Source organism: Olea europaea, chromosome 15 (genome assembly GCF_002742605.1).
Source record: "Olea europaea var. sylvestris chromosome 15, O_europaea_v1, whole genome shotgun sequence".
Taxonomy (NCBI): Eukaryota; Viridiplantae; Streptophyta; class Magnoliopsida; order Lamiales; family Oleaceae; genus Olea; species Olea europaea.
The window spans coordinates 7004876-7015848 of record NC_036251.1 but is presented as its reverse complement, the minus strand read 5'-3'; the positions used below and the strand labels follow the sequence as shown (position 1 = coordinate 7015848).

At 33.6% G+C, this 10973-nt stretch overlaps 1 protein-coding gene across 1 annotated transcript in view; it reads right to left on the bottom strand.

The window, feature by feature from the left end:
• Positions 1-8618: 8618 nt before the first annotated feature.
• The window catches only part of LOC111409990 (acyl-CoA-binding domain-containing protein 6-like), a 9933-nt gene continuing 7578 nt past the window's right edge, over positions 8619-10973 (bottom strand). The window contains exon 10 of the mRNA XM_023040135.1: positions 8619-9171. Coding sequence (XP_022895903.1) covers positions 8990-9171 — 182 coding nt within the window. The 3' untranslated portion in view covers positions 8619-8989. The remainder of the gene's footprint in view (positions 9172-10973) is intronic.

Here is a 10973-nt window from a genome sequence, read left to right as displayed (position 1 = left end):
TTCTAGAGGTTGCTCCACCTCAATTTGAATTTGATTTTGATCATCTTGTGTATCAGTTTCAATACTGGTAGACACAAAGTCTTTATCAGTTAGTTCTTCTCTATTGTTGTCACTAAGACAAAGGAAATCCTCTTCATTAAAAATAACTGATATACTTATTATGACTTTGTAACCTCTAATTTCTTTCAACCACAATCTGTAACCTTTAACTCCTTTCCCATATCCTAGAAACACACACTTACTAGACCTGGGATCTAATTTAGAACCAGTTTGGTGTAAATAGGCTGTACAACTAAAAGTTTTTAGATAGGAATAATTTGGCATGGATCCTGTCCAAAGTTTTTTAGGTATTTGGTAGTCTACAGAACTTGAAGGACTTCTATTCATAAGGTAATAGGCTGTCTTAACAGCTTCCCCCCAGAATATTTTGGGTAGACCAGAAATTATTAGCATGCATCTAGTTCTTTCAAGGAGTGTCATATTCATCCTCTCAGCAATTCCATTTTGCTAGGGAATATAGACAACAATTTTGTGTCTCTGTATCCCATTATGTATTAAATGGTCTAGAATTCTGCAATGTTGAATTTGACCTAGATGCATTAATGATAAGGTTTTGATTTTTCTTTATATTTGTAAAACCTTTATTAATTTCAATCTTATAATCTTCATCATCTAGAACTCCTAATGAAACAAGATTCCTTTTCAAGGCAGGGAAATATCTTTTATCTTTTAAAAGTAATGTTTGAAACTTTCAAGTTTTAGCATAATGTTTCCAATCCCTTTCACTTCACAGGACTCATTATTTCCTAGTTTTACAAAACCTTCATTTAGATTTGAAAAATCAGAAAAACAACTAAGGTTTGGACACATATCAAAAGAACAACCAGAATCAAGAACCCAATCTTGACTTGTTCTTTCATATGAAGAGACATAGGCAACACCAATGTTTGCCCCTGTTTCTTTATGAGAAGCAGTATTAATAAAAGGACCATCACCCTAATTAGATCAATTTCTTTGATCTTTAGCCTTTTTAAAAACAATCTTTGATAAGGTGTCCAGGTTTACCACAATAGTAGCACTTCCTATTCTTATCATATCCTTTATTATTTTTCTTATCTTTTGCCCTATTATTACCCCATGTCTTCTTCTGAAAAATTTTACTTCTATTAACCTGACTAAAATTACTAACCCCTTTAGACTTAGTCTTAGGGTTAAGTAGAGAAGTTTCAACACTAAGTGCTTCCTTATGTTCTGATCTTAACTCAAGTTCCCTATTCTTTAGGGAATTATGTATTATATCAACAGTTAAATCATCCCTACCATATTCTAGGGCATTCCTTATGTCCTTATATCAATCACGAAGTGCATTAAGCAGACAAACTATCTTCTGATCACTTGAGATTTTCTCACCACAGTTTATAAAGTCTTGTGTGATCTTATTGAACCTATCCATGTTTTCTTCTAAGTCAACACTAGGGTCAAACTTATGGCTGAAAAATTGTTTCCATAGAAAACACTTATTTGGTAGGGTTTTAGTCAGATATTGTTTCTCTAGGGCTTCCCACAGTTCAGCTGCAGTATCAGTATCATCTAACTTCCTAATCACAGAATCAGCTAAGTGCAAAAATAAGGTACTCCATGCCAATTCATCTTGTTTAGTTCTCCTAGCTTCACTTAAGGTTTCAGGCCAAGACTCATCAATAGATTTCACACATTTTAATTGCATTAAAAGTGCTTTTATTTTCTGGGGCCAGAGACTAAAGTCTCATTTTCCATCCCACATAGGAACATCAATTTTGGTGGCTATAGTGTGCAGGAGTGTAACAATTATTCTCAAGAGTTTTAGAATCAAGTTAAAAAGTATCACACAGATCAATTTATTTTATATAGGAACTTGTGATTTGAGAGAAAAACAATAGTATACAACAAATTGATAATTTCACATATGTTTATACTTAATCAGCAATGTGTACTCAATACATGCAGTTTATGTATACAGATATCACTTCACAATATGAGATAAATCAATATTTATAGTTCCTGAATACACCAACATTTGAGTATCAGTTACAAATATCAATATATACAGCAGACTAACTATAGAATTAGAAAAACGTATTTTTAAAAATTTTAGAAAAGGTCAGTTTCTTGAATCGAAGCCCTAATCCCCAAAGTTTCTAGGGTTCTCTCAGGGACCCCTAGATAGAGGTAGAGTTAGGGAAGATTCGAATAAACCCTAGGTTTTTCAAGGATGTTTAGGTACCAAGATTTCACAAATATTGCAAGTATATAAAAGTAGAATACTCAGAAACACCAAGAACTAGTTTCTTATATTTTTCTTTTGAAAAATCCCAAAAAAAATTTCAAGAACAGAAAAGTAAAAAATCAGATCTGAGATTTTCTTCGAACACAGTTCGTATTAAACTATTTTCCAAAAGCTTTGATACCGCTGTTGGTCCTAGATACATCAACTTTCTATATTAAAGACGACTTTGGTTTTGAAACAGAAAGTAAAATCGCAAAATAAGAACACAAGATTTTTTGGCCGTAGCCCCGAGGTTCGGCGACCGCTATTAACGCCTAATTCCCGTTGAGCATCCCTAAGGATTTAGCTCAAATCCACGCCCTTAAAATGGGCAAGAATGTTACAGATCTGAACCATAAAAGTTCAAATACAAATAACCTCGCAAACTCTGATCTCTCTCTATACAAATCACTCACAAAAAATACTCAACACTCAGAATATCATAATCTCACAAAGATATTACTAAAATCATCAAGAAGACGAATTTACAGAGACTTTTAGAGATAAAACCATGAAGGAGATTAGAGAGGAACGAAGAAAACAAAACACTGCCCTATCCCTAGAATGAAGAGTTCAATTTAAAAAGAATATGATCAATCGTTGATCCACGGTCTAGATTTCATCAAGTGTCAACCATCCATTTAAAACGCACCAATGCACAGAACATGAAACACGCTTTTAATCTATTCCAGAATTTTCACTTAATTGGATCAAAAAAGGACCCGGTTACTTGGGCTGGCTATGCTAGACCATTTTAATAAATGGGCTTAAAAATGTAGCGACCCATTTACAAAAGAGAAGTTCAAACTACTCTTAATAAATAAATTAAATAAAAATATTTTCTATCACCCATGTCAAACTCACGTATCCAATATTTACTAATTACTAACAAAATGTCTTTATTTTTAAAGGTGATAATGTTCATTGCACATGCTACATAAGCGCTAGGAACAACTTATATCTAATATCAGTTTTATAACAAAAGAAGCAGATCGAAATAATGTTCTAGGTTTTAATTACTAGGAAGGCAATAATACTTTTCTAATCAGGTCATAGAAAAAAAAATATTAGGTATAAGTAGGTGCATCTGCCACCCCAACCTTCCCCAAAATAAAAAGGGTTATGTTACACGTATATTAGAGTGTTCATATATAATGGTGTCTACACTTTATTCAAAGTAGGTCCCCTTCCATGTGATGAGGTGAATACCGTTATGGACATTGCATTATGTATAAGTAGCATATTTCAAATAAAAAATCCATCTAGTTGAGCATTCTTTTCAAGCCTACAACAATTAGAACAAAAGGATGGAGAAAAATACCGCAAGCATAGATTGCTTCAAGAGATGCATAAATGGTGTGCAGAAGAGATCACAAAAGTCATGCCTCATTGTCGATCATGCCCCGCCCTCTTACCTATCCCATTTAAAGTTCCATTTCAAAATTCAAGTTTTTTATCACACAAAAAAGGATTATCATCGTTTCTAGAGAAAACATAGATTTTTCTACAATTTGAAGAAAAAAGTAATTATTTTTATCAACTAAAAATATTAAAGAAATTAAAGAATAAAATAAAATAAATAAATAGAGTGATAAATGGGGTAGGGGAATCGCCCAACCTTAACCGGGTATGGAGACGGGACAAGGTGACAAAATATTCGACGAGACATGAGACAAGATTGACCGATTCAACCCCGACTCGCCCCTTTGCCATTCTTATCAATTCTCAACTTATTTCTCTTTACTTGGTCAAAGAAAATGGGAAGAATGTTGTAAAAGCAATTCCTCTTATTTTCAAGACGAGGGTGATCTTAGAACCTATAAAGAATCAACATCTTTTAGAGATTGTATCTTTTGGAAAGTTTCAATAAATAATGAGCTAGATTAAATTATGTCAAATAATACTTGAAAATTTGTCGATTTACCACCTAGGTCTATACCTATTAGTGGTAAGTGGGCACTTAGGAAGAAGTATCATTCTAATGGTACTCTTAATAGCAAAAGAATATCAACAAAAGAAAATAATCGATATTATAAAAATAAAATCGAATCAATCAGTTTAATCGAAAAAATCCTGAATTTTCCTGAAATCCAGTTCGATCATAATTCATTAACAGGATAATAAAAAGCCGATTAAAGACCATTAAACCGACTGATTTAACCACGAATCGAAAAATTGAACACGATTTTCCCGATTAATTGGATTTATTTTTTTATTTTATTTTTATTTTGTACAAAATACTTCTAATATATTGATGGGCGCACCTATTGCATTAGTAGGCCCATAAACATGATCTAGGTGATGCTCCTTTTTATGAGATATCCATTTTTCATTGATTTATTGTTTCTCTGATGTGGGATAAAGGAATAGTCGTTACTTCTAAACATTTAATAATTTACTTTATTAGTTTCATTAATAAATCATAGTCCCCGACAAGACTATAACTACGAACAATCTCAATTTGAAGAAGGCGAATTATTTTTGGCATATTAATTGTTAGTTTTTGAAATTATGAAGCTCCTGTTTTACAACCATTATCTCATAACTATTTATTTCTCATATTCATTTTCAACCACATTTATAAAACAAAATATTTTGCATGTAAATTCAAAATTTTTCCTACTTTTTAACCACACATTCTATAAAAAATTACAATTCATAACCTCATTTTCCCCCAATTCCTCTTTGTAATGGCCATCAAACATGACAAAATAAATTAGGATAATAAATTTAATTAACAAACACGAATTTATATTTACTGTGAATTATTAAACTAAAATTAAAAATTGTATAGTTGTTAAAAATATTTTATATTGTATGTATGTATTTAATTTGGTATCCGATTCGTTATCTATTCGACCCTTTACCCTCTTCCTTTTTTTCAGATCAATGCTCGAGTTAGGTTTTAAAACATTAGAAATAATGGACTATTTTAATACATATGCATTGTAGCTAGAATAATTTCAACTAAGATCTTATTCGCTTTCACTTCTATTTATGACTTGCATGTTTATCAAATGAACGTTAAAACTGTGTTTCCTAAATGGCGATCTCCATGAGAAGGTTTTTATGGAGCAATGAGAATGATTTGTTCTACTAGAAATGAACATATATAGAAGTTAGTGTATGATTTTAAACAAGGACCTAAACACAACATGAAAATTTTGAGGTGATTTATCACAGTTTTTGTTTCAAAGAACAATTGACTAATGGTCACTAAAAACTAATAAGAGCGACCACTATATGATTGCTAGAGGGCTCTCTTACGTAGGAAAATTGTGGATATTTTTTTCGCACCAACCTTTAGTGACCAATTAAATATATGGTCCCTAATACTCTACATCTCCAACCAAGTATTGGTTGAAAAAGTGTGTAGAAAAATTAGTTCAATTTTAATGGACCTACGCCTTTACATTGGTTGTTGATAGTGTTCTATAATAACCAGGTTTAAATGATCGACCAAAGCGGCTTTGGTCGTGGATACCATTTGTTTGTAGTGCATTGTAACCTTGAACATATGAGTTACTGCTTAAAGTTATTCCTCCTTCACCTCAAGCTTGGCCAAAAAGTGTAGAAAGAACATATTAACTTAAGTATATCTATCTTAGCTGAAATGCTACATAAGTAGTCCAATAAACTTGGTTCTTTCGACAATAAGGAGGGTCTTTTAAGCAAGAGAAGACAAAAAATTTAATCAAATTTGGATAATTTTGAACAAAAAATTCTGTTTCATTTATAGAAAGAAGCAAATCAAAACATTACTTTGTAACCTAACATTTTTCACATGAAAATTTACCATTTTTACCATAGAAAGAAGCATTATATGAAAAGAGAGGCCATAGAAATAGTCAAAATTATGTTTTATACGCAAAGCAAGAAGGAAAAGTAATTTTTCCTCGTATTTTGCTCTGGGATTTTCTTCTATTTACATCTCCCCCTTAGATACAAAACAGGAAACTTAGTTTTCATCACATATTCCTCATATTTCCTCATATTTTCCTACTATTTTCTTTTGCCTCGCACAAAAATTTGTTTGGAAAAATCTGTACAAAATTTTCCCTACAGAATAAATCCAGAAAACTCACATGGGGTAAGTCCCATTTGAGTTTTATATTGAAAAATTATGCCCATCCATCCTATGGATTGTGTGTGATTTGTAAGTCGTCTGCCAAATTCTTTTCTATGCATGTAGTACAACTCAATTTGTTTCCCTCATTTTCAGGCTTTGCTAGGGTGACAGAGATCGTGGCAGGCCGTCTGATAGGGCGTCCATTTATCAAAACCCCTCATTTAGTCATTTTCCGCTCATGTTCTCTCGTCCCCTCTCTTTACCATCTTTCCAAACACCATCCATACTAGCTTAGCTTTCAATAAGAAACAGAAACGTGGCACAATAAATGCTCCTGATTTATGGGTCCCCATCAGAAAATAATGGAATCTTTTCTTTCTGAAGAATTAACAATGGACATGGATGACGTCACCAGCCTCTTAGAGCTGTCTGATCTGATTAGACAGATGATGGGCATTGACAAAACTGATGACTGATCGGACGGCCGATAGTGACCCCTTCTGCCCCCCCGCAGGACATAACCCGCGGGAGGCACGGGAGATTTATCTCCTTAACCCCACTCCCCCCAAACAGTACATATACAGTTGCAAAACTAAATCTTTGTACTGTGTAACTGTGCATGAAACTTTACACAGCAGACTGCAGGGAATCAAAACCCCTTCAATTATGGGGGAAAAGTACAGTTAAGTTCTTGGAGGTTTTGACTTGTCTACAGTGTTCAATTTAATCAAGTGTGACAATTGACTAATATTACCTTCTCAAACTTCAAGTGGGAGTTTGAAGAAAGTCTAATATAATTGAATTTTTGAAAGTAATTTTATAGACTATGCCCCCGTTTGGCCCTCATTTTATAGAGTTAAAAATGGATGGAATAGTATTTTTTTTGAAAAATGAGTGGTTAAAAAAAATTCAATTTACGTGTAATATTATTTTATGGAAGATTATGTTGTTGAAAATAAAAGAGAGAAAAATGTAATGTAATGTAATAGAAATTAATGGAAGCCAAACGGGGGCTATATAATTCATGAGTAATGCTACATGTACGAGATCATTAACATATTTTATTTGTAGGGAACACATGTCAAATTTTAATTGGATAGTTAAACCAAAAAAAAAAAAAAAAAGCCAGACACGGCACCTGTCAACATCCCTGCCTATTAACCCTATCCAAGCAATGACACATAGCCGCTGTTTGATTCCCATTTTTGGGATAAAATGAATTACGGAATAGTAATTTTTTAAAGAATGTATGGTTAAAAAGTAAAATTTTTTTTTTAAAATTCGTGTACAAATATTTTATAGAAGAATGTGTGGTTAAAAATGAATTTAAAAAAAATACATTCTTGAAAAAATGGGGATCAAACAAGGGCATAATTCATGGAGTATAAATATCACCAGTGGGGCATTGGACCTACCTATTGTCCTATGTTGATACATCATAAAAATAGTCACGTGATCTTTTTTTATAGTACTACCGAACTCCGTTCTTCATCTTGAAAGCTACATGTAATATAAGTACTTTCATGTCTAATTGTGGTAAAAAGTCATTTTTCTACAAAAATCAAGTTAACACTTAATTCTCAACTTAAATGTTTATTTAACTTACATTTGAGAACATCGATACACACTATAAGAGACAAAGCCCTACTCAAATTGTAAGATATCCAAACAAGTCGACAATTCTAATGAGCATAAATTCAACTGTCCAACATGTGGAAACATTATAGGATTTAACAAGTAAATGAGCATGATTCAAAATGTTCTCAAAAGAATTCGCCGAAACTACTTTATTGTAGGTACTATACAGGAGCAGACCCACGATGAAAATTCAGTGGGGGCGAAACCAAAAAAATTAAGAGGCGAAACCAAAAAATCATAAGAAAAAACCTGAAAAACTTAAAAAAACCTCGAGAAAAATAAAAAATTTGAAAATCGAGTGGGGGTGGCCGACCCCACTCGGCCTCAAGTGGGTCCGCCTCTGGTACTATATATCGACATGAAATCGATTGCAAAACTGATTTTGGCTACAAGTCTACTACAAGTAGCATTCAAGAATCAATTAATGTAGACACTAATTTCGATGAAGAAATAAAATGAGCTTGTTCAATGTTAGAGAGCAGCCGCGTATTCGAATCAAATCATATAAAAGCTTAAAAATTACTCAAAAAAACATTCCAACTAAATATTTGCAGTCTCCTGCATCAGAACAGACTTCCATAGATCTCTTTGATGGCTGTTGCAGCCTAATAGAAGAGTTTCCCTTAGAATCATCCTTCAATATTCACTTAAAAACAAGAGAAAATAAAAATAACTCAACTCATAAGGTAGTGAGAAGCTTTCATTTCATGGTTTTCTACTACATTCAGAATTCAGTGAAGCCAATACACTCTCAAAACTCTAAAACTGGCAAAAAGGAAGCTGTTTCCAAATGCATAAACTCCATATATAGTCTGTAATATTAGACTGTATTAGACATTACAATAGATAAGATTTTAGCTCATTTTTTCCTTTATTTAGTACAGTCCCATCTACTTTATCCATGAAAAAAATGTACAAAACTATCAGAAATGAGGGAAATGATTTTGGATATCCATTCTTCATATTATATTTTAGTGTTATTGTACCTTAGACCTGCCATCATCGCTTCCTGGACCTCCCAGGGTTAGGACCACACCTTGAAGTTCACTTTTAAGCACCGAATCTTTGCTCATCGTTAAAGGAGTTCCAGCTTTCGGGATCGATTTTCTAGATTGAGTTAGTCCAAAGCTCTGATGAGATTCTCGTCCAAAGCTCTGATTTTGCTGCTGAGGATGCCTTGAATAAGGAATGGTTCCGTGATTTTTGGTGTGATCATTTACGGTTTGGCATGTTAAGGATGTTGGGTGTTGACCAAGAATGGCACCTTGTGCCACAAGTTCAGGTGCCTTGATGAAAAATTCCAATTATTAGGGTTGACATTATTGAATTGAATTGGGGTGGGGTGTTCCAAGTGTGGAAGCTTACCGGAGTAAACAGAACTCCTCGAAAAATCATTCCATTAACATTAGCAGTCATTAGGTAACCAGAATCAAATGCGCCGTCAACTTGACCATGAACTTCAGCCCCAATCTAGGGATGAAAATTTCAAACAAAATATTTCAATAACTAACTGACATTAGAAGAGTTGGTGGTTAAAGAATCTCTAGCAGAATTGGTCTTACTGACCAAGTTTTGGAATTTTCGTGCCTCCGAGGATGTGGATTCGGTTCCTGAGCACTGCACTTCACATGCACCAGAACGAACTCCATTCCTACAGTGTTCTGAAGATAAATTTACATCCTGAAGAGTAGAAGGCCTAGAGATGACACTTTGCGGATCCATTCGGTTAATAGGAACATAATTAGGCTGGGAATTGCCAACATTAGAAATACGATGCATATATATAGGATGAACTTGAGAAGATGAGGAAGAAATATTTATTTTTTTAACTAGGGTCAGTTCTTGATCAGATTGGGACGGAGACAAGTTCCGTGAGAACGAAAGACAGTGCTCGTCAGGTTCGGATTTCATATCATGCGCCACTGAGTTACTCATTCTCCTCCTCTTAGGATGTAACATATCTCCATGAAACAGAAGACACTTTCAGTAACTCATGATTTTTCGTGTTATTGAAGATTGATGTAAGCATTATTTTGTTCGCTAAAACCTACCTGAACTGAAACGAAAAGAGCATTCTGAGACGATTTCAAGTTCTTCAGCATCCTTCACAGCTGAATCTTCTTTTTCACTATAAAAAGCTTTTTTCTGCTGCAAAAGATTTGACATAATTAGCATATCCCTTTAGAAGAAACCAGAACTTACAAAATATGTTTTTAATTACAATCTTCTATTACCAAATTATTATGTGCTTCTCTAAAATACATTTTTCTTTCTTTGTAGTCAGAGTTTCTAAAAGATCTGCTTGTTGAGGAATCGACATAGCCCCGGGAATGTTCAACTCCTATACGTAAAATAAGCAACTCGTTGAGAGGGCGCTCATCCTCTCCACACCTGCAACGTTAAGGCATCAAACAGAGAAAAATGCATAAGAAAAACTAAACGTTTGACGACATAAGAAATGAAAAGTGCATCTTATTAAATTCTCACCCTCCGAAAATTGCTATGCCAAAGTTTGTGACAGTGGCTGTATGAGAAAACCTTCCTCGAGGTTTTGGCAAACAAATGTCGAGTTGAATCCAGGATGATGTGATAACATCAAGTACCCAGACATCGTTGTAATATTGTTTGTCCCTGACTCCACCAATGACATATACCTGCAGAGCACGGACATTAAACTAGCCATTACTACGGGAATATCTAAAGCAAATTCATTCTTAGTATGATTTGAGAGCATCAAGTCGATAAAATAAGTTGTCAGCCATGATACTGAAATCTAAATTAAATTCTTGCCATCAAGTAACACTAGAGCAAAAAACACAAAATAACTGTCTTCAAAGCATGTTTGGCTAAGATTGGTAAAATGTAAAAGTGCCTTTTGGAAAGTAAGTACAAATATTCTTCCACGAAAAGTAAGTTTATGAAAGAAATTCCAAAAAAAAAAAAAAAAAAAAAAATAAAAAA